Source organism: Salvelinus alpinus, chromosome 9 (genome assembly GCF_045679555.1).
Source record: "Salvelinus alpinus chromosome 9, SLU_Salpinus.1, whole genome shotgun sequence".
NCBI classification, from domain to species: domain Eukaryota; kingdom Metazoa; phylum Chordata; class Actinopteri; order Salmoniformes; family Salmonidae; genus Salvelinus; species Salvelinus alpinus.
Genome location: NC_092094.1, coordinates 10,342,231 through 10,366,741, shown reverse-complemented (window position 1 = coordinate 10,366,741; position 24,511 = coordinate 10,342,231). Strand labels below are relative to the sequence as shown.

General features: G+C 42.1%; 2 protein-coding genes across 3 annotated transcripts; one reads left to right on the top strand and one right to left on the bottom strand.

The window, feature by feature from the left end:
• Positions 1-4,139: 4,139 nt before the first annotated feature.
• On the bottom strand, positions 4,140-8,474 carry LOC139584287 (vesicle transport protein GOT1B-like). Its single transcript, XM_071415952.1, has 5 exons — positions 8,266-8,474; positions 7,829-7,920; positions 5,917-6,095; positions 5,536-5,617; positions 4,140-5,240 (listed from the first exon to the last, which is right to left on the bottom strand). The coding sequence occupies exons 1-5, from the start codon at positions 8,288-8,290 to the stop codon at positions 5,202-5,204; spliced, it is 417 nt and encodes a 138-aa protein (XP_071272053.1). The 5' UTR covers positions 8,291-8,474; the 3' UTR covers positions 4,140-5,201.
• Positions 8,475-8,619: 145 nt separating this feature from the next.
• LOC139584286 (UDP-xylose and UDP-N-acetylglucosamine transporter) lies at positions 8,620-24,180 on the top strand. 2 transcript variants are annotated; one of them, XM_071415949.1, is made up of 10 exons: positions 8,620-8,856; positions 9,079-9,192; positions 9,341-9,443; positions 9,588-9,637; positions 9,798-9,879; positions 10,125-10,185; positions 11,067-11,176; positions 13,481-13,556; positions 20,363-20,438; positions 23,186-24,180. In XM_071415949.1, the coding sequence occupies exons 1-10, from the start codon at positions 8,780-8,782 to the stop codon at positions 23,436-23,438; spliced, it is 1,002 nt and encodes a 333-aa protein (XP_071272050.1). In that variant the 5' UTR covers positions 8,620-8,779; the 3' UTR covers positions 23,439-24,180. The 2 variants fall into 2 exon arrangements, with proteins under 2 accessions (XP_071272050.1, XP_071272052.1); XM_071415951.1 differs by lacking the exons at positions 9,588-9,637; positions 9,798-9,879 and having other exon boundaries at positions 8,642-8,856.
• Positions 24,181-24,511: the final 331 nt, after the last annotated feature.

Below are 24,511 nucleotides of genomic sequence, written 5' to 3'. Positions count from 1 at the left end.
ACTGTTTTCTATTAGACAGATTGTGCCTCTAGGTGCAACCTAGAAAAGGTTAAATAAAAAATCTGTATGAGGCAGTGTGGTGCCAGGACAACAACCTCTCAATGTGAGCAAGACAAAAGAGCTGATGGTGGACTATAGGAAAAGGAGGGCCGAACAGGCCCCCCATTAATATCGATGGGACTGAAGTGGAGCGGGTTGAGAGTTTCAAGTTCCTTAGTGTCCTTATCACCAACAAACTATCATGGTCCAAACACACCAAGACAGTCGTGAAGAGGGCACAACAACACCTTTTCCCCCTCAGGAGACTGAAAAGATTCGGCATGGGTCCCCAGATCCTCAAATAGTTCTACAGCTGCACCATTGAGAGCATCCTGACCAGTTTCATCACCACCTGGTATGGCAACTGCTTGGCATCTGACCGTAAGGCGCTACAGAGGGTAATGCGAATGGTCCAGTACATCACTGGGGCTAAGCTTCCTGCCATCCAGGACCTATATACTAGGCGGTGTCAGAGGAAGGCCCAAAAAATTGTCAAAGACTGCCAGTCACCCAAGTCATAGACTGTTCTCTCTGCTACCGCACGGCAAGCGGTACCGGAGCGCCAAGTCTAGGACCAAAAGGCTCCTTAAAAAGCTTCTACCTCCAAGCAATAAGACTGCTGAACAACGAATCAAATGGCCACCCGGACTATCTACATTGACCCCCCCCCTTGTTTTTGCACTGCTGCTTCTCGCTGTTTATTATCTATGCATAGTCACTTTACAAATTACCTAGACTATCCGGTACCCCAGCACATTGACTCGGTACCGTTACCTCCTGTATATAGCCTCCTATTGTTATGTACATTTATTGTGTTACTTTTTTATTGATTTGATTTTAGTTTATTTAGTAAATATTTTATCAACTCTTTCTTGAACTACATTGTTGGTTAAGGGCTTGTAAGCATTTCACTGTAACCCTAACCTGTTGCATGTGACAAATACACTTTGATTTGATGGATGGTGTTCAGAGTGGTGTGATGGCAGTGTCCAAAATGGTACCCTATTCAGGGGTCAAAAAAGTGTATTTTATAGGTAATAGGGAGCCATTTTGGCCACAGGCCATGTTAAGTATGGTGGACTGTCAGTTGAGTTAGACTACTTTTGTTTTTTATCACCTCAGAGTTTATGAATGAAAGTCCAGCACAGAACAAAGCAAAATAGTTGTTCAGGAAAACAGCTCAAGTGACATTGGAGAGCTTTAAACATTTAAAATAAAATATTTGATTTACTGCATTAATAATATAATTATAATAGTTTTATTCAATGAAATACCAAATTGGTATTACATTAACAGTACATTATATTTCACAACATGAAAAATGTATCGTTTAACATTGTAGTTGATATTCCACATTGGTTGGTCTTGAAAATATAAATCATTTTCCCCTGGCTGCAAAGAAAAAAATCTACTGCATGTCATTATGTGAAACTGGGACAAGCTAAAGAGAGATGATGCCACCTGAGACCTTTTCAGCCAAATCAGCTTTCTCCCTGCGGGTCACTGTCAAGACACCACACATATCAAACACTAGAACGTATAGACACATACAATATACAAACACATATTCAGCTGATTTGATATTGTGAGAAAAAGTAGCTATGGAGGGAGATATATACAGGAGAGAGAATCATGCTCATGTAAAGTGTAAAGGAGAGAGAATCATTATATTGATAGGTGCTTGAATTGGACCATATTGCTGTCCTGACAGTGCATTTCGAAATGTAATGAGAACTTTTGGTTGTCAGGGAAATTGTACGGGAGTAAAAAGTACACATTGTCTTTAGGAATGTAGTGGAGTAAAAGTTGTCAAAAATATAAATAGTAATGGAAGTACAGATACCCCAAAAAACTACTAAAGTAGTACTTCAAAGTATTTTTACTTAGTTACTTTACACCACTGAATGTAATAACATATATACATACAAATTACACATTCACATAATGTAACAAATGCATAAATAGTTGTATTGCCGAACGACTATTTGGGCAACCATAGACGTTACACAATCACTTTACTCAAGAAAAAAGAAGGATCTTTGTATGCCTTTTTAAGTAGATCATGGCCTGAGAAGAACAGTTTCTCCGCTGAAATCAAGGACAAAAGGTATGTTACTGTAACTTATTTTCAATACCCATTCAAACTCAACCAAAATTCTAGTTTTGAGCAGTCTGTAGGCTGTGCCTAAAATGCTGTTACCTTGGGGCACGCTCCGAGAAGGAGACACCAATGTCACCAAGAGTAGCGCGAGGGAGTCGTTGAGGTGTGAACACTTTGTAACAAGAAAATGTTTTTGTCTTTATATCATTCATTATTTTGTGAGGAAAATATTTGTAGGCTACTGTAAAAGCACCCTGATATACCAATATGGGTGCATACATTTTTTGGGGGGGAACATGTCCCCACAAAACAGAATAAGAATACAATTGCAAACTCTTTCAGCCACCAGTTGTCAATGAAAAGTACTATTATTCAAAATGCATTTTTTAGCCCAGAAGAGAGCTCAGATTCTGATATACTCTATCAAAGCACATCAGTATCGAGCCAAATAGTCTACTCACTTTCATTTCTATAGGAGGTTTTTATTCAGTTGCTCTCCACTAAATATGGTAGTTGCATCTATAACAAAAACCGTTGGCTTCTTAACCGTCTTCACTGGTCCCTCATTAGCTTCTTAACTGTCTTCCCTGGTCCCTCATTAGCTTCTTAACTGTCTTCACTGGTCCCTCATTAGCTTCTTAACTGTCTTCACTGGTCCCTCATTAGCTTCTTAACTGTCTTCACTGGTCCCTCATTAGCTTCTTAACTGTCTTCACTGGTCCCTCATTAGCTTCTTAACTGTCTTCACTGGTCCTTCATTAGCTTCTTAACTGTCTTCACTGGTCCTTCATTAGCTTCTTAACTGTCTTCACTGGGGCCTCATTAGCTTCTTAACTGTCTTCACGGGTTCCTCATTAGCTTCTTAACTGTCTTCACTGGTCCCTCATTAGATTCTTAACTGTCTTCACTGGTCCCTCATTAGCTTCTTAACTGTCTTCACTGGTCCCTCATTAGCTTCTTAACTGTCTTCCCTGGTCCCTCATTAGCTTCTTAACTGTCTTCACTGGTCCTTCATTAGCTTCTTAACTGTCTTCACTGGTCCTTCATTAGCTTCTTAACTGTCTTCACTGGGGCCTCATTAGCTTCTTAACTGTCTTCACTGGTCCCTCATTAGATTCTTAACTGTCTTCACTGGTCCCTCATTAGCTTCTTAACTGTCTTCACTGGTCCCTCATTAGCTTCTTAACTGTCTTCCCTGGTCCCTCATTAGCTTCTTAACTGTCTTCACTGGTCCCTCATTAGCTTCTTAACTGTCTTCACTGGTCCTTCATTAGCTTCTTAACTGTCTTGACTGTCCCTGGTCCCTCATTAGCTTCTTAACTGTCTTGACTGTCCCTGGTCCCTCATTAGCTTCTTAACTGTCTTCACTGTTCCCTCATTAGCTTCTTAACTGTCTTCACTGGTCCTTCATTAGCTTCTTAACTGTCTTGACTGTCCCTGGTCCCTCATTAGCTTCTTAACTGTCTTGACTGTCCCTGGTCCCTCATTAGCTGTGAACTGGGTATTATTATAACCCATTGTGCACTAACTGTGAACTGTCATTACTTCTGAGACAGAAAGTTCATCCACAGGTTGGAGATATCCGATTCAGATTTAAAAGCTTTTATTAGTTTGTTTTTTTTGGAGGGGGGGGGACTCTTCCCTGCGTTATGGACAGTATCCATGCAGTTATGGGGAGCATTAACATTTGATCTTTGAACTTTCATTAGGGCATACATAGAAAACAGAGTATGTATAACCTGTGTTCACTGGATTATCCCGTTTATTGTTCCTAATTATACATGTTACGAATGAAAGGGGGATACCTAGTCAGTTGTACAACTGAATGCATTCAACTGAAATGTTTCTTCCGCATTTAACCCAACCCCTCTGAAACAGAGAGGTGCGGCGGGTTGCCATAATCGACAATCCAATTTAAAGCAGAATTTACGGTTATTTTAATCTACATTACTGTCATCTGAATTTCATGTGTCATTAAAACAAATTTGTCTGACAAACAGAATTTTAAAAACATACTTTATTTCAAGCATGTATTTACAAAAGATACTGTACATTGAGTAAAACATCTCTCTGACAACAAGCCTCTTAATACATTAAATAGAAAGTGACTTGTAAAGCCAAGCTGTGAGACCAGCAGTATCTGGGCTGTAGAGACACATTTGTAGTATTGGAGGCATTTGTTTTAGCTCGCGCAGTGTCCCGGGTGGGTGGAGATTTCCTGTAGGACCAATGGAATAGACTCAAATTTGAAAATTCAGCTCACACGGTGCTCTGGGCGCGCTAAAACAAATGTACCCGTTGTGCGCTCAGGGCTATTTATCTACAACAGCTCCGGATACCATTCATGGGCAGGTGTAGCAGGTGTGTATTCAGTGACGCTGAACATTCTGAACAGTGCAGATAGAAATAGAATAAGCAGAGCTGACGTAATTCTCTGACAATCATATCTGTTCTACTCTATACATTTCTATCTGAGCGTTCTGTAACGCTACAGCCTCCAGAATAGGCCCCAGGTGTAAAACAAGCTGTGTTCAACAGCCGTACAAAATCTTCAGAAACGCTTCTTCATCATCAAGGTAACCCAAAAACTATTTTCTTCGTGACGCTACAGGCACAACATTCCAATCTAGAACATATCTATCAATGTAGAAGGCATCTGTAACAGATTCCAGACTCCTCCATAGAGATGTCCATTCCAGTGGTTGGTCCAGTCACATGTCAATCATCATCATCAGTCGATCAGGAACGGACAGTAACACAAAAAGGGCCCAATTCACCCATTGGGCTTCGAAATAAAGTAGTCCTTTAGTAACAATGTCCATCAATGGCAACCGGCTTACGAAGCCGTTTCCTTATTGTCAAAATAAACTTTACGATGCCAGTCGTATTCATACACCTGCCCAAAATAACATTATATTTCTTTGAACAGAAAGAGGTTTTTGATTCACAGCTTTGACCTTTAACTTGTGTTGACCAATAGTAGTTGACCAGTAGGGAACAAAGTCCCCATTATAAATAGATTTAAGCGATGTAATATCCTCCAATCCAAAGGTTGTCACTGTTATACCATATTGTTGCTGTCGCTGACTTTGTCCACCAACTGAAGAAGAGAGAATTTGATTATCAGTAAACCACAATCTTACCAATTCAGGGGCTGGTTTCCCGGTCACAGATTAAGCCTAGTCGTAGACTAAAAATCAAGCTCAACGGAGAATCTCCATTTAAGCACTTTTTAGTCAAGGACTAGGCTTAATGTGCATCTGGAACCCCACCCCCCCCCCCCCCACCCACGAAAACAGGCACAGTGATGAAAAAAAGCAAGGAGACAAAAACAGCTGACTGGCAATTCTATGAACTTTGCCACATTACACACAGCAAATAAACGTGATACTTACTCCACTAATCCCTGGGAGGTTGAGTATGGACCCGAGGACAGGCACCCTCCTGATGAAGCCTACTGCCACTGGGAAAAAGCCCCTGGAAAAGAGAAGAGAGTGGCATAGAGAGGTGAGAGACTGAGGAGGACTATCATTTAGGGTGAAATTCAAAAGTATTTTTCTTGATTCATCACATCCTTGATATTTCACACCCCACCTTCCCAAAATATCAGAGGGAAGCAAACGGGAGAGCACTGGAGGAGAATATATAAGGTTGTTTCTCCTCCAAAGCTCTCATCGCTTCCCTCTGATATTTTGATTAGACAAGGAGAGAGGAAGCAAGGAAAAAACTTGAGATTAGCCCATTTTTTGACCAACTTTCATCTCAGACCAACTCACCTGAATAAGAGGAAGAAGCCATAGATCTCCAGCACCACGCCAATGATGGGCCAGCCAATCAGAACCACGACCACACCCCCCAGGAAGAAACTGGTGGCTTTAAATTTGTGTCTCTGGAAGAAGAATTTGAAGGTACGCTCCAAGCCGATGACAAAGGCTAGGCCTGCTACAAACAATATCTGACACACAAACACAGGGAAAATAAATGAACAGAGGATTGGCAGTACTAGCCTGGCTGCATCCAAACTGATTTATACTGAACTCAAATATTTATTTTTATTTTTTTTATTTAACCTTTATTTAACCAGGTAGGCAAATTGAGAACACGTTCTCATTTACAATTGCGACCTGGCCAAGATAAAGCAAAGCAGTTCGACACATACAACAACACATAGTTACACATGGAGTAAAACAAACATATAGTCAATAATACAGTGAAAAAAAAATAAGTCTATATACAATGTGAGCAAGTGAGGTGAGATAAGGGAGGTGAAGGCAAACAAATATATGTATAAATAAATAAAATAAATAAATAAAAATATAAAAGGCCATGGAGGTGAAGTGAATACAACACAGCAAGTAAAATAAAACTAAAAAAAAAAAACCCTGGAATGGTTGGTTTGCAGCGGAACTCAAATATAAATTCAACATGCTACAATTTCAAAGATTTTACCGAGTTACAGTTCATATATGGAAATCAGTCAATTGAAAAACATTCATTTGGCCCTAATCTATGGATTTCACATGACTGGGAATACAGATATGTATATGTTGGTCACAGATCCCTTGGATCAGAAAACCAGTCAGTATCTGGTGTGACCACCATTTATTTGCCTCATGCAGCGCAACACCTCTTCGCATAGAGTTGACCAGTTGACCAGAGTTGATTGTGTTGTCAGTAGCTTATGCCTACCCATACCATAACCCCACCGCCACCATGGGGCCCTATGTTCACAACGTTGACATCAGCAAACCGCTCGCCCACACGACACCATACACATGGTCTGCGGGTGTGAGGCCAGTTGTACTTACGGCCAAATTCTCTAAAACAACATTGTAGGTGGGTTATAGTCGAGAAATTAACATTATATTCTCTGGAAACAGCTCTGGTGGACATCCCTGCAGTCAGCATGCAAATTGCACACACCCTCAAAACTTGAGACATCTGTGGCATGTGACAAAACTGCAAATTTTAGAGTGGCATTTTATTGTCCCCAGCACAAGGTGCACCTGTGTAATGATCATGCTGTTTAATCAGCGTCTTGATATGTCACAACTGTCAGGTGGACGGACGGATTATCTTGGCAAAATATAAATGCTCACTAACAGGGATATAAACACATTTTTGCCAAACATTTGAGAGAAATAAGCTTTATGTGCATATGGAACATTTCCGGGATATTTTATTTCAGCTCATGAAACCTGGGACCAACACTTTACATTCATATTTTTGTTCAGTGTAGCTACAGTTCACTGTTATTTCACTTCAGGTGAAAGGTAGTGGTGAGGTAGTGAAATCATTTTGGATGCAAAGTTAATGCAGTACAGTATGTCATATCACTTAATTTAGCTATACAAACTGCTGGAGGTCACATACCAATAATACCAGCTAGACAGGTCCTGACACGATGGTTTGATCAGAAACCCTGATAATACTGTCGCTAAGGAAGTGTCGCCATGCATTACAACAGAGAATCATCAAAGGCCTCCACAACAATAGCTGAAAGTGTTTCTTCCAGAGAGTAAGGAGTATAGCAGCAGAAATACGTCATTATTGTTACTTTACCATAAAGAAAGTTGGTGCACATACACACAGAGGGGCATCTATGGCATACCATTATGATTATGTAGGCTTGGCCTGTAACTCACATTTCATACCATTATGATTATGTAGGCTTGGGCTGTAACTCACATTTCCAATGGCAAGAAGAACTTTGTCAAAAAACAGGACCATACCGAAGAAGAGGAAGAACACGCCGAAGCCTGTCAACCCCATCCCGATCTCTGTGGAGCCAAAATAGATGTCAATACATAGTGAACTTACGCTTTCCATTGACATTGATTGACACCTTCATTCATTCATTCATTCATTCATTCATTCATTCATTCATTCATTCATACATATGGCACTCAGTCTGCAGATCAGGGAACTCATGAGTACGAACTACAGTACAGATTCTTCTAACTAGCGATGCCTAGCTGCAATGATATGACTAGCATTGAAGCTCATAAAATAGGGCGATAGGCCCAACTGGTCCCATTCATTAAATTATGGCTAGCTAGAAGAAGTAGTACACAAAGCGAAGAAACAAGCTTAAAACATTTCATTTAGAAATTAAATGGTCTTACTTTGTGAATCCGTTAGAGAGATCATTTTGGCTGCAGTGTAGCAATTGGCCAATAACTACTGCTCATTCAATAATCGTTAGATAGCTAACTAGCAGTCTCTGTTGTGTGAAGCTTGTTGACAGCAGAGGAGAGAAGCTGGCGCCACGTCTTCTGGAACCACGCACGTACGCTCAAATGATACGTTCGCAGGAATCAGTTATGCGCAGTGCTGCGTAGATGCAATTTTGTTGTTCCTTGTTGTAGAAAATGGGGATCTATTTGTAAATATTTAAGCTACTACCACTTGGACGTTCTTTCTATCAAGGCTCTCTGCAGTTCAGATTTCTTTGAACAAGACTATCTTTATGGGAAATGTGGTTATCCCTGTGAAAACTACAATACCCATGCGTACCAACTTATTTATCTAGCTTTATCTCGGGCAGGAACCTGTGTTTACACAATGTCCTCGTTAGAAATACTCTTGAACAAGTAACGTATATAATTTTCGACAAAGTTTTTACCGATAACTGCAAACATGAACACCATTTTTGCAGTACTTCTTGTTTTTGTTGGGTGCTGCAGCAATGTTGTGTTTCTGGAACTACTTGTAAGGTCAGTTATTAACTGAACGAATGAACTATTGACAGCGCTAGACTAGGCTACTAGCTTCCATGGTTAAATTAGGTTAAATCTTTCCAGTATTTCTGCATTCTTTGGTTGTATAGCTAAGATGATGTTTCGCTTACATTACAATAATCTATTATGTAGGCTAGCATATTTCCTACTAATTTATACTATTCATGCACACTTTTAATGCATTCTGCCTACTCCCAGAACGTTTCCAGGATGTGGCAACATAGTGACCTTTGCTCAATTTGCCTTCATTGCATTGGAGGGGTTCATCTTCGAGACGAACTTTGGAAGAAAGAAACCAGCTATTCCAATGAGGTAGCCTAACGTCTGTATGTCTAGTTATCATTTTGTTGTCTGCTTGTCTGTCTGCGTGTCGGTCCGTCCGCCGGTCTGTCCGTCTGTATGTCTATTAAGAATGAGATGAGAAGCACAGTTTTCATTCAAACTTTGTGTTTCTTTATAGCAACTATGTGATCATGGTGACCATGTTCTTCACTGTCAGTGTGATCAACAACTATGCCCTCAACTTCAATATCGCTATGCCTCTGCACATGATCTTCAGATCTGTAAGTATATCAATTTCCTTAGTCCAAATCAATTTCCTTATAGCCTAACTTTAACTCAATGTCTGATGCCTCATACCACCTATTACCATCTAAAATCTCTTATTGGTTGACTAAGCGTGTGCTTTGTGTGTTATATCTCCACAGGGATCATTAATAGCTAATATGATCCTGGGTATAATAATTCTGAAGAAAAGGTATACATCCCTGCCTAATATCTTTTGCATGCTCAGACTGCTGTTTATAATTGTGATCTTATGAGCTTAACTATATTTTTTATAGATCTTATAGTTTATCTGGTTATCCAAACTCTGATAGGAAGGTTCTAAAACCAGGTACTGCATCTTTCCCCTGCAGGTATTCAATGAGTAAATATCTCTCCATAGCGATGGTGTCTCTGGGTATCTTCATATGCACCATTATGTCCGCCAGACAAGTGGTGAGGTCCTCATTAAGATGTTTCTGTTCAACCACACACTTTTCTTCCATATAAAGTGCATTGTGGGTTGCAGCTTCACAGTTGTGTTGTAGCAGAGTTGTTAATAACATTGTTACGCAGTTGCAACACTTTGTTACACACCTACAGTACATGTTCATAGTGTACAGTGAGATCTTTAACTCAACACAGAACAACATAATACGTTACGCTGTGCTATTTAGTGACCTCTGTTTTTCCTTGTGCAGAACACAGGGGCCGAGGGCTCAGAGGAACAAGATGTTTATGCCTTCCTGCACTGGCTGCTAGGTAAGTTTGCCATGGACTGTTGGGTGTGTACAGGATTGATTTGAGTGAGTCATCACTCCCACTCAGCCAGAAGTCTTTGTTGACTTGCATTTTTGATATTGAGATCGTTACCTGAGCCCAGACAAGTTGGGACTGACTACCTTTTAACCGAGAACTGGCCACTTATTGTTTCAGTTGACAGTTTTTATTTAACCTTTATTTAACCAGGCAAGTGAGTTAAGAACACATTCTTATTTACAATGACGGCCTACCCCAGACAAACCCAGACGATGCTGGGCCAATTGTGCGCCGCCCTATGGGACTCCCAATCAGCCTGGATTCGAACCAGGGACTGTAGTGATGCCTCTTGCACTGCGATGCAGTGCCTTAGACCGCTGCGACACTCGGGTGGAAAAATGCTTGAGATACGCATGCACAACACTAACAATCACATAAATAAACCACAAATTCATGTGAAATGACTTGATTTGCATAAATTCTATTTACGCCTGCAGATCTCAACTCAGAATTCCGCCCCTGGTGCATTACCTATCCAATTCCCTATTTAATGTTTACATACTAGCTGATCCCAAAGACTTCCAGGCATTGTGCTAACACTAAGCATTGATAAGCATTGGTTCGTGAAACTACCTCTAACTTCCTTCATACAATGTAATGTGGTATCCACAAGTTCATCTGACTCTGGGGAGTCAAGCTAAACAAAACAAACTTCCTTCAGTGTTTGAAAAGTGTGTGTGTGTGTGTGTGTGTGTGTGTGTGTGTGTGTGTGTGTGTGTGTGTGTGTGTGTGTGTGTGTGTGTGTGTGTGTGTGTGTGTGTGTGGTATCAGTATCTCAACCATGATCCACTTCATTTTCTGACCTAGCTTTGTTGTTATTCTAGGGATCGCCATGTTGACCTTTGCTCTGCTCATGTCTGCGAGAATGGGCATTTTCCAGGAGACCCTGTACAAGCAGTATGGCAAACACTCCAAGGAGGCTCTCTTCTACAATGTGAGTGTCAACCAGGGCTTAGACGATACCATCAACTCATTTACTCTTTAGTAACGTGGCAAGCAAACAGAACACAAAGTGGAAATTATCCCTAATGTTGTCATCCAGAGACACATTTATTCATTTTATCAAGCTATAGCACACAATATTTTACATACAGCAGGTTAAAAAAAGGACCAAGAGTTTTGTCTGCTTTGTGTTTTCATTTTTTGCCTTGGAAAAAATATCGCAGTAGTGGTATCATCACAGCCCTAGTGTCAACCCCAAACTCCTGTATGCAATGCATTTCATACCTGACAGATGCCGTACACTTCTTCAAGCAAAGTAACTAACAAAAGTGATTGTCGTGTATCCCCTGGCAAGGGAGATTAAAAAGCTTTGCTTCTCTCACCAAACATAATGCTCCACCATACAATAGTACAAAGCCTAATCCTTAACATTTGCTGCAAACAGAGTTGCTGAATTGTCAGTGTTTTGTGTGCATTGCTTGATTTGTACTGTACCTCTATGTACAGTGGGGAGAACAAGTATTTGATACACTGCCGATTTTGCAGGTTTTCCTACTTACAAAGCATGTAGAGGTCTGTAATTTTTATCATAGGTACACTTCAACTATGAGAGACGGAATCTAAAACAAAAATCCAGAAAATCACATTGTATGATTTTTAAGTAATTAATTTGCATTTTATTGCAAGACATAAGTATTTGATCACCTTCCAACCAGTAAGAATTTCGGCTCTCACAGACCTGTTAGTTTTTCTTTAAGAAGCCCTCCTGTTCTCCACTCATTACCTGTATTAACTGCACCTGTTTGAACTCGTTACCTGTATAAAAGACACCTGTCCACATACTCAATCAAACAGACTCCAACCTCTCCACAATGGCCAAGACCAGAGAGCTGTGTAAGGACATCAGGGATAAAATTGTAGACCTGCACAAGGCTGGGATGGGCTACAGGACAATAGGCAAGCAGCTTGGTGAGAAGGCAACAACTGTTGGCGCAATTATTAGAAAATGGAAGAAGTTCAAGATGACGGTCAATCATCCTCGGTCTGGGGCTCCATGCAAGATCTCACCTCGTGGGGCATCAATGATCATGAGGAAGGTGAGGGATCAGCCCAGAACTACACGGCAGGAACTGGTCAATGACCTGAAGAGAGCTGGGACCACAGTCTCAAAGAAAACCATTAGTAACACACTATGCCGTCATGGATTAAAATACTGCAGCGCACGCAAGGTCCCGCTGCTCAAGCCAGGGCATGTCCAGGCCCGTCTGAAGTTTGCCAATGACCATCTGGATGATCCAGAGGAGGAATGGGAGAAGGTCATGTGGTCTGATGAGACAAAAATTGAGCTTTTTGGTCTAAACTCCACTCGACGTGTTTGGAGGAAGAAGAAGGATGAGTACAACCCCAAGAACACGATCCCAACCGTGAAGCATGGAGGTGGAAACATCATTCTTTGGGGATGCTTTTCTGCAAAGGGGACAGGACGACTGCACCGTATTGAGGGGAGGATGGATGGGGCCATGTATTGCGAGATCTTGGCCAACAACCTCCTTCCCTCAGTAAGAGCATTGAAGATGGGTCGTGGCTGGGTCTTCCAGCATGACAACGACCCGAAACACACAGCCAGGGAAACTAAGGAGTGGCTCCGTAAGAAGCATCTCAAGGTTCTGGAGTGGCCTAGCCAGTCTCCAGACCTGAACCCAATAGAAAATCTTTGGAGGGCGCTGAAAGTCCGTATTGCCCAGCGACAGCCCCGAAACCTGAAGGATCTGGAGAAGGTCTGTATGGAGGAGTGGGACAAAATCCCTGCTGCAGTGTGTGCAAACCTGGTCAAGAACTCCAGGAAACGTATGATCTCTGTAATTGCAAACAAAGGTTTCTGTACCAAATATTAAGTTCTGCTTTTCTGATGTATCAAATACTTATGTCATGCAATAAAATGCAAATTAATTACTTAAAAATCATACAATGTGATTTTCTGGATTTTTGTTTTAGATTCCGTGTCTCACAGTTGAAGTGTACCTATGATAAATATTACAGACCTCTACATGCTTTGTAAGTAGGAAAACCTGCAAAATCGGCAGTGTATCAAATACTTGTTCTCCCCACTGTATGTCTCTTCTCTGCACATTTAGTTTCCTTGACGCAGATTAAGTTTAGTCCTGGACCAAAAAACCATTTCAATGGAGATTCTCAATTGAGGATGTTTTCTAGTTTAGGACTAGGCTTCATCTATGTCTGGGAAATGTACCCATAATCTCTGACATTGTAATATGTTTTGTTGTTGCCATCTCAGCACTGCTTGCCTCTTCCTGGGTTCCTGCTTCTGTTCTCAGATATCTACAACCACTGTGTCCTCTTCAGTCAAAGCAGTGAGTTAAAACACAGTCAAATATTTGAATGAAACATGTCAAAGTAACCTCATTGAGTAGAGTTGCAAAGTTCCTGTCATGCCCTGACCTTAGAGAGCCTTTTTATGTCTCTATTTGGTTTGGCCAGGGTGTGATTTGGGGTGGGCATTCTATGTTCTTTATTTCTATGATTTGTGATTCTAGGTTTTGGCCAGGTATGGTTCTCAATCAGGGACAGCTGTCTATCGTTGTCTCTGATTGGGAATCATACTTAGGCAGCCTGTTTTGTCACTTTAGGTTGTGGGATGTTGTTTTTGTTAGCTCTGGTGAGCCTTCAAGACGTTACGTTCGTTTTTTTTTTGTTTTTTTTAATAAAGAAGCATGAACACGTACCACGCTGCACCTTGTTCTTCTTCTGACGAGCGTGACAGTTCCCAAGTTAAATTTTTTTTTTTTTTTGCCCAGTTGGAGGATTCTCTTCCTGCTTATTTCTTCATGATTACAAAAAACCTCTGGGATTTCTGAACAACCTGGAAAATTTGAAAGTTAACAGATTTTTACAACTCGAATCCTCATTCAGTGTAGTGAAAGGACTTCAAACCTCAATCTAAGGTTAAGTTTGTTGTTGTCTTTGCTGACTGAAGTCATTTATGCTTTGTTGAATCTACACTGAACAAAAATATGAATGCAACTTGTAAAGTGTTGGTCCAATATTTTATGAGCTGAAATAAAAGATTCCAGAAATTTTCCAAACGCACAAAAAACGTATTTCCACCTGACTGGTGTGGCATATCAAGACGCTGATTAAACAGCATGATCATTACACAGGTGCACCTTGTGCTGGGGACAATAAAAGGAATGTCCAACAGAGCTGATGCCAAATCATTTAATGTTCCTTTCTCTATCATAAGCGGCATCCAATGTCCTTTAAGAGAATTTGGCAGTACGTCCAACCGGCCTCACAACCGCAGACCACGTTTAGCCACACCAGCTCAGGACTATCCACATCCGGCTTCTTCACCTGCGGGATCACCTGGACAGCTGATGAAACTGTGGGTTTGTACAATTGAAGAATTTCTGCACAAACTGTCAGAAACCATCTCAGGGAAACTCATCTGCGTGCTCGTCGTCTTGACCGGACTGCAGTTAGACTTCAGTGGGCAAATGCTCACCTTCGATGGCCACTGGCACGCTGGAGAAGTGTGCTCTTCAAGGATGAATCCCAGTTTCAACTGTACCGGGAAGATGACAGACAGCATGTATGGCGTCATGTGGGCGAGCTGTTTGCTCTATGGTGGGGTTATGGTTTGGGCAGGCATAAGCTACGGACAATGAACATAATTGCATTTTATCTATGGCAATTTGAATGTACAGAGATATCGTGACGAGATCCTAAAGCACATTGTCGTGCCATTCATCCGTGGCCGTCACCTCATGTTTCAGCATGATAATCCACAGCCCCATGTCGCAAGGATCTGTAAACAATTCCTGGAAGTAGAAAATGTCCCAGTTCTTCCATGGCCTGCATACTCACCAAACATGTCACCCATTTAGCATGTTTGGGATGCTCTGGATTGACGTGTACGACAGCGTATTCCAGTTCTTGCCAATATCCAGCAACTTCGCACAGCCATTGAAGAGGAGTGGGACAATATTCCACAGGCCACAATCAACAGCCTGATCAACTCTATGCGAAGGAGATTTATCGCGCTGCATGAGGCAAATGAATGGTGGTCATACCAGATGCTGACTGGTTTTCTGATCCACGCCCCTACCTATTTTTTAAGGTAACTTTGACCAACAGATGCATATCTGTATTCCCAGTCATGTGAAATCCATAGATTAGGGCCTAATGAATTTATTTCAATTGACTGAAGTGTACTCCTTATATGAACTGTAACTCAGTAAAACCGTTGAAATTGTTACATGTTGCGTTTATATTTTGTTCAGTGTGTGTGTGTGTTATTGTCAAGGGTTTTTCTTTATTTGTACTATTTTCTACATTGTATAATAATAGTGAAGACATCAAAACTATGGAATAACACATATGGAATCATGTAGTAACCAAAAAACTGTTAAACAAATCAAAATATATTTTAGATTCTTCAAAGTAGCCGCCCTTTGCCTTGACAGCTTTGCACACTCTTGGCATTCTCTCAACCAGCTTCACCTGGAATGCTTTTCCAACAGTCTTGAAGGAGTTCCCACATATGCTGAGCACTTGTTGGCTGCTTTTCCTTGACTCTGCGGTCCAACTCATCACAAACCATCTCAATTGGGTTGAGGTCAGGTGATTGTGGAGGCCAGGTCATCTGATGCTGCACTCCATCACTCTCCTTCTTGGTCAAATAGCCCTTACACAGCCTGGAGGTGTGTTGGGTCATTGCCCTGTTGAAAAACAAATGATAGCGCAAACCAGATGGGATGGTGTATCGCTGCAGAATGCTGTGTTAGCCATGCTGGATAAGTGTGCCTTGAAATCTAAATAAAACACAGCCAGTGTCACCAGAAAAGCACCATCACACCTCCTCCTCCATGCTTCACGGTGAGAACCACACATGCAGAGATCATCCGTTCACCTACTCTGCGTCTCACAAAAACACGGCGGTTGGAATCAAAAATCTTACATTTGGACTCTTCAGACCAAAGGACAGATATCCACTGGTCTAATGTCCATTGCTCGTGTTTCTTGGCCCAAGCAAGTCACTTCTTCTTATTGGTGTCCTTTTAGTAGTGGTTTCTTTGCAGAAATTTGACCATGAAGGCCTGATTCACGCAGTCACCTTTGAACAGTTGATGTTGAGATGTGTCTGTTACTTGAACTCTGTGAAACATTTATTTGGGCTGCAAATTCTGAGGCAGGTAACTCTAATGAACTTATCCTCTGCAGCAGGGGTAACTCTGGGTCTTCCTTTCCTGTGGCGGTCCTCATGAGAGCCAGTTTCATCATAGCGCTTGATGGTTTTTGCGACTGCACTTGACTGATGCAGGAACTTTCAAAGTTCTTGAAATGTGTTGGATTGACTGAACTTCATGTCTTAAAACAATGATGGACTGTCGTTTCTCTTTGCTTATTTGAGCTGTTCTTGCCATAATATGGACTTGGTATTTTACCAAATAGGGCAATATTCTGTATACCACCCCTACCTTGTCAAAACACAACTGATTGGCTCAAACGCATTAAGAAGGAAAGAAATTCCTCAAATTAACTTTTGACTTGGCACACCTGTTAATTGGAATCCATTCCAGGTGACTACCTCATGAGCTGGTTGCAACAATGCCATGAGTGTGCAAAGCTGTCATCAAGGCAAAGGGTGGCTACTTTAAAGAATCTCAAATATAAAATATATTTTGAGTTGTTTAACACTTTTGGTTACTACATGATTTCATATGTGTTATTTCATGTCTTCACTATTATTCCACAATGTAGAGAATAGTACAAATAACGAAAAACCCTGGGAATGAGTAGATGTGTCCAAACTTTTGACTGGTTCTGTGTGTATGTTTTTTATATACAGTCGTGGCCAAAAGTTTTGAGAATGACACAAATATGAATTTCCACAAAGTTTGCTGCTTCAGTGTCTTTAGATATTTTTGTCAGATATTACTATGGAATACTGAAGTATAATTACAAGTATTTCATAAGTGTCAAAGGATTTTATTGACAATTACATGAAGTTGATGCAGAGTCAATATTTGCAGTGTTGACCCTTCTTTTTCAAGACCTCTGTAATCCGCCCTGGCATGCTGTCAATTAACTTCTGGGCCACATCCTGACTGATGGCAGCCCATTCTTGCTTGGAGTTTGTCAGAATTTGTGGGGTTTTGTTTGTCCACCCGCCTCTTGAGGATTGACCACAAGTTCTCAATTGGATTAAGGTCTAGGGAGTTTCCTGGCCATGGACCCAAAATATCTATGTTTTGTTCCCCGAGCCACTTAGTTATCACTTTGCCTTATGTCAAGGTGCTCCATCATGCTGGAAAAGGCATTGTTCATCACCAAACTGTTCCTGGATGGTTGGGAGAAGTTGCTCTCGGAGGATGTGTTGGTACCATTCTTTATTCATGGCTGTGTTCTTAGGCAAAATTGTGAGTGAGCCCACTCCCTTGGCTGAGAAGCAACCCCACACATGAATGGTCTCAGGATGCTTTACTGTTGGCATGACACAGGACTGATGGTAGCGCTCACCTTGTCTTCTCCGGACAAGCTTTTTTCCGGATGCCCCAAACAATCGGAAAGGGGATTTATCAGAGAAAATGACTTTATACCAGTCCTCAGCAGTCCAATCCCTGTACCTTTTGCAGAATATCAGTCTTTCCCTGATGTTTTTCCTGGAGAGAAGTGGCTTCTTTGCTGCCCTTCTTGACACTAGGCCATCCTCCAAAAGTCTTCGCCTCACTGTGCGTGCAGATGCACTCACACCTGCCTGCTGCCATTCCTGAGCAAGCTCTGTACTGGTGGTGCCCCGATCCTGCAGCTGAATCAACTTTAGGAGACAGTCCTGGCGCTTGCTGGACTTTCTTGGGCGCCTTGAAGCCTTCTTCACAACAATTGAACCGCTCTCCTTCAAGTTCTTGATGATCCGATAAATGGTTTATTTAGGTGCTATCTTGCTGGCAGCAATATCCTTGCCTGTGAAGCCTTTTTTGTGCAAAGCAATGATGACGGCACGTGTTTCCTTGCAGGTAACCATGGTTGACAGAGGAAGAACAATGATTCCAAGCACCACCCTCCTTTTGAAGCTTCCAGCGTGTTATTCGAACTCAAACAGCATGGGAGAGTGATCTCCAGCCCTGTCCTCGTCAACACTCACACCTGTGTTAACGAGAGAATCACTGACATGATGTCAGCTGGTCCTTTTGTGGCAGGGCTGAAATGCAGTGGAAATGTTTTTGGGGGATTCAGTTCATTTGCATGGCAAAGAGGGACTCTGCAGTTAATTGCAATTCATCTGATCACTCTTCATAACATTCTGGAGTATATGCAAATTGCCATCAAACAAACTGAGGCAGCAGACTTTGTGAAAATTTATATATGTGTCTTTCTCAAAACTTTTGGCCACGACTGTGTGTGTGTGTATATATATACAGTGGGGAGAAGTATTTGATACACTGCCGATTTTGCAGGTTTTCCTACTTACAAAGCATGTAGAGGTCTGTAATTTTTTATCATAGGTACACTTCAACTGTGAGAGACGGAATCTAAAACAAATATCCAGAAAATCACATTGTATGATTTTTAAGTAATTAATTTGCATTTTATTGCATGACATAAGTATTTGATACATCAGAAAAGCAGAACTTAATATTTGGTACAGAAACTTTTGTTTGCAATTACAGAGATCATACGTTTCCTGTAGTTCTTGACCAGGTTTGCACACACTGCAGCAAGGATTTTGGCCCACTCCTCCATACAGACCTTCTCCAGATCCTTCAGGTTTCGAGGCTGTCGCTGGTCATTACGGACTTTCAGCTCCCTCCAAAGATTTTCTATTAGGTTCAGGTCTGGAGACTGGCTAGGCCACTCCAGGACCTTGAGATGCTTCTTACGGAGCCACTCCTTAGTTGCCCTGCCTGTGTGTTTTGGGTCGTTGTCATGCTGGAAGACCCAGCCACGACCCATCTTCAATGCTCTTACTAAGGGAAGGAGGTTGTTGACCAAGATCTCGCGATACATGGCCCCATCCATCCTCCCCTCAATACGGTGCAGTCGTCCTGTCCCCTTTGCAGAAAAGCATCCCCAAAGAATGATGTTTCCACCTCCATGCTTCACGATTGGGATGGTGTTTTTGTGGTTGTACTCATCCTTCCTCTTCCTCCAAACACGGCGAGTGGAGTTTAGACCAAAAAGCTCTATTTTTGTCTCATCAGACCACATGATCTTCTCCCATTCCTCCTCTGGATCATCCAGATGGTCATTGGCAAACTTCAGACGGGCCTGGAAATGCGCTGGCTTGAGCAGGGGGACCTTGCGTGCACTGCAAGATTTTAATCCATGACGGCGTAGTGTGTTACTAATGGTTTTCTTTGAGACTGTGGTCCCAGCTCTCTTCAGGTCATTGACCAGGTCCTGCCGTGTAGTTCTGGGCCTATCCCTCACCTTCCTCATGATCATTGATGCCCCACGAGGTGAGATCTTGCATGGAGCCCCAGACCGAGGGTGATTGACCGTCATCTTGAACTTCTTCCATTTTCTAATAATTGCGCCAACAGTTGTTGCCTTCTCACCAAGCTGCTTGCCTATTGTCCTGTAGCCCATCCCAGCCTTGTGCAGGTCTACAATTTCATCCCTGATGTCCTTACACAGCTGTCTGGTCTTGGCCATTGTGGAGAGGTTGGAGTCTGTTTGATTGAGTATGTGGACAGGTGTCTTTTATACAGGTAACGAGTTCAAACAGGTCCAGTTAATACAGGTAATGAGTGAAGAACAGGAGGGCTTCTTAAAGAAAAACTAACAGGCCTGTGAGAGCTGGAATTTTTACTGGTTGGTAGGTGATCAAATACTTATGTCATGCAATATAATGCTAATTAATTACTTAAAAATCATACAATGGGATTTTCTGGATTTTTGTTTTATATTCTGTCTCTCACAGTTGAAGTGTACCTATGATAAAATTTACAGACCTCTACATGCTTTGTAAGTAGGAAAACCTGCAAATTCGGCAGTGTATCATACTTGTTCTCCCCACTGTATATGATAGTAAAGAAGTGACTTTACATGTTATGTCTGTTGGAGTCTTTCTTGTAATATTATGTTGAGTTCTTGTCCTGTTGTCTTCTTGTTGTCCTCTTGTTGTGCTGTAGCCTAAATGTAATTTGTCTTCCAGCTCCTGTAGAGGTTCCTGTGATTGGCCAGGCTGTTCCAGTGATGTGGCTCTACCTGCTGATTAACGTAATCACACAGTATCCTTGATCAAATCAAATTGTATTTGTCACATGCGCAGAATACCGTGAAAAGTAACACAAAGTAACAATAACGAGGCTATGTACAGGGGGTACAGGTTAGTCGAGGTCATTTGAACATTTTGGTAGAGGTAAAGTGACTATGCGTAGATGATTAACAGCGAGTACCAGCAATGTCAAATCAAAGGAGGAGGTGGGGGGAGTCAATGTAAATAGTCCGCGTGGCCATTTGATTAGTTGTTCAGCAGTCTTATGGCTTGGGGGTAGAAGCTGTTAAGGAGCCTTTTGGACCTAGACTTGCCGCTCCAGTACCACTTGCCATGCAGTAGCAGAGAGAACAGTCTATGACTTGGGTGACTGGAGTCTTTGACAATTTGTTGGGCCTTCCTCTGACACAGTAGGTCCTGGATTGCAGGAAGCTTGGCACCAGTGATGACCTGGGCCATACGCACTACCTTCTGTAGCGCCTTACGGTCGGATTCCAAGCAGTTGCCATACCAAGCGGTGATGCAACCTGTCAGGATGCTCTCGATGGTGCAGCTGTAGAACTTTTTGAGGATCTGGGGACCCATGCCAAATCTTTTCAGTCTCCTGAGGGGAAAAGGTGTTGTCGTGCCTTTGTTGGTGATGTGGACACCAATGAACTTGAAACTTCTGGTTGGGATATGTAAGTATGGTCACTGTGGGGATGACGTCGTTGATGCACTTATTGATGAAGCCGGTGACGGAGGTGGTATACTGCTCAATGCCATTGGATGAATCCCGGAACATATTCCAGTCTGTGCTAGTGAAACAGTCCTGTAGGATCCGCATCATCTGACCACTTCCGTATTGAGCGAGTCACTGGTACTTCCTGCCTTATTTTTTGCTTGTAAGCAGGAATCAGGAGGATATAATTATGGTCAGATTTGCCTAATTGAGGGCAAGGAGAGCTTTGTATGTGTCTCTGTGTGTGGAGTAAAGGTGGTCTAGAGTCCCCCCCCCCCCTTTGGTTGCACATGTGACATGCTGGTAGAAATGATGTAAAACCGATTTAAGTTTGCCCCGGCTACTAGGAGCGCCACTTCACGATGAGCATTTTCTTGTTTGCTTATGGCCTTATACAGCTCGCTGAGTGCGGTCTTTGTGCCAGCATCGGTTTGTGGTGGTAAATAGATGGCTACGAAAAATATAGATAAACTCTCTTGGTACCACCCTGCATACCACTGCTGGCTTGCTTCTGAAGCTAAGCAGGGTTGGTCCTGGTCAGTCCCTGGATGGGAGACCAGGTGCTGCTGGAAGTGGTGTTGGAGGGCCAGTAGGAGGCACTCTTTCCTCTGGTCTAAACAAAGATCCCAATGCCCCAGGGCAGTGATTGGGGACACTGCTCTGTGTAGGGTGCCGTCTTTCGGATGGGACGTTAAACGGGTGTCCTGACTCTCTGAGGTCATTAAAGATCCCATGGCACTTATCGTAAGAGTAGGGGTGTTAACCCCGGTGTCCTGGCTAAATTCCCAATCTGGCCCTCAACCATCACGGTCACCTAATAATCCCCAGTTTACAATTGGCTCATTCATCCCCCTCCTCTCCCCTGTAACTATTCCCCAGGTCGTTGCTGCAAATGAGAACGTGTTCTCAGTCAACTTACCTGGTAAAATAACGGTAAAATAAAAAATAAATAAAAATAGTGTGGTCTACAGTTTATCATTAGGTACTCTACCTCAGGCGAGAAATACCTCGAGACTTCCTTAATATTAGACATTGCGCACCAGCTGTTAATGACAATTAGACACCCCCCCCACCCCTCGTCTTACCAGATGTAGCTGTTCTGTGCTGCCATTGCTAGGAAAACCCAGCCAAATGTATATTATCCGTGTCTTCGTTCAGCCACGACTCGGTGAAACATAAGATATTACAGTTTTTAATGTCCCGTTGGTGGGATAGTCTTGAACAGAGATCATCCAGTTTATTCTCCAGTGATTGCACGTCAGCCAATAGAGGCGGATAACCCACTCGCCGACAAATTCTAACAAGGCACCGCGATCTCCGCACCCTCTATTTCCGTCTTTTCTTCACGCGAATATCTAGGATTTGTGCCTGGTCTCGGAGAAGCAGTATATCCTTCGTGTCAGAATAATTAAAGAAAATATCTTTGTCCAGTTCGAGGTGAATAATCGCTGTTCAGATACCCAGAAGCTCTTTTTGGTCATAAGAGACGATAGCAGCAAATTATGTACAAAATAAGTTACAAACAATGTGAAAAAACATACAAAATGGCACAGTTTGTTTGGAGCCTGTAAAACGGCAACCATCCCCTCCGGTGTCATTCTTTTACAGTATTATTGCAATTGTTTTATTTGTTTTTAAAGTACACCTAGAGACGAAACATAATCGACAATAACAAAACATTAAGGACAAAAACCTCAGAAAAGTGTCCTCACAGGGCTTCACTCACGTCACGTAACTCTTACTTGAAACACTTTGTGTGTAGTCACTGAACACAAATGGGCATAATTGGTGGGGAATTCATCCCACTGTAAACTAATTAGATGAATGTAGAGATTGTTTTTATACAGCTGTAAGAACGGCACACTATTGCTCTCTGCATACTAGAAGACTATGAACATTCACCTTAAACATGTATGACTGTGCATAGTACTCATGCAAGGATATAGAAGAGCCCCCCCCAAAAAAGCATAACATTTCTATTAATGAACATTTATTAAATATCATCATCACCCTCTTGCAGTCCTTCACCTTCTCCTCAGATACGTGTGTATCCGCGGCGTGTTCATCCTGACCACAGAGTGTGCCTCTCTCACTGTGACCCTGGTGGTCACACTGAGGAAGTTCATCAGCCTCATCTTCTCCATCCTCTACTTCAAGAACCCCTTCACCGCCTGGCACTGGGTGGGCACTGCCGTCGTCTTCCTGGGCACCCTGATTTACACGGAGGTCTGGACTAGCGTCCGCATGGCACTGAGAGGAAAAGAAGAGCTGAAAGAGAAGAAGGCGGAGTGATACGCAGCACTAAAGGCGGAGTAATACACAGCACTGACGTATCACTCAATGACTGTTTTTCACTTAATCTTTCCTCAATTCCTTGCATCCTCTCTCCTTACCTCATTCTCAAAACACATTGGAGAAGAAGGTCTAGGGAGGGACCTGAGACATTCTCTTTCAATATGACTGTAAAGTAGTAGAGGAGAGAGGATGCGAGGAAATAGAGCCAATGTCACGAGAGTGCCTCTGGCAGCACTGTTGTGTGTGTGTGTGTGTACTGTATTTGTTGTAGGTGTGCTTCCCCCCCTTCTCTCTCTGCTGCAGTCGCAGTGGGACCACGTCCGTTTTTAATATGATCATAATTATGTATTTTTAGTAAGGATTTTCCTATTTCCTTAGGAAAGATGGCTTCCCAATAGGCTTCCCATGGGTTAGGCCCAATAGGCTTCCCGCCTAACCCATTTTTAAGGACATCACCTAACAGTGGAGGCTGCTGAGGGGAGGACGGCTCATAATAATAGAATGGCGTGAATGAACAGGCATCAAACGCATGGAAACCAGACCATTCCACTATTACTTTCCAGCCATTACGAGCCCGTTCTCCCCAATTAAGGTGACACCAACCTCCTGTGCTAGACAAACACTACAGTACCTATTGACCGAATAAGCCAAGGCAAGATAAAAAATAAAACACATATTTGTCCTCTGAAGACAAATGGGTTAATAAAAAATAAAATAAGGCAAGCTATTGTGAAACTGATACCGTACTGTTATGTTAATTTTGTTTTGTGAAAACAGTATTTATTTAACTAAATATGAGGTTGGGGATATTCTGATCTGTGTGTTAGTGAGTTGACAAACCACTTCATCAACAGATATTGATGGGACACGAGTGAAAAGCATTATGTTAATGTATTGTGATACTTGTTCGTTTTATTTTAGAAATATTTCATTAGGAAGCTGTTTGTCCTATCAAAGTAGTACTTGGCAGGACCAGTAACTTTGTCATGAAAAACACCAATGTGAAAAACCATGCAAATGCATTTTTGCCATTTTCCTACATTCTAGAATCATTACACCATCCATTCTCT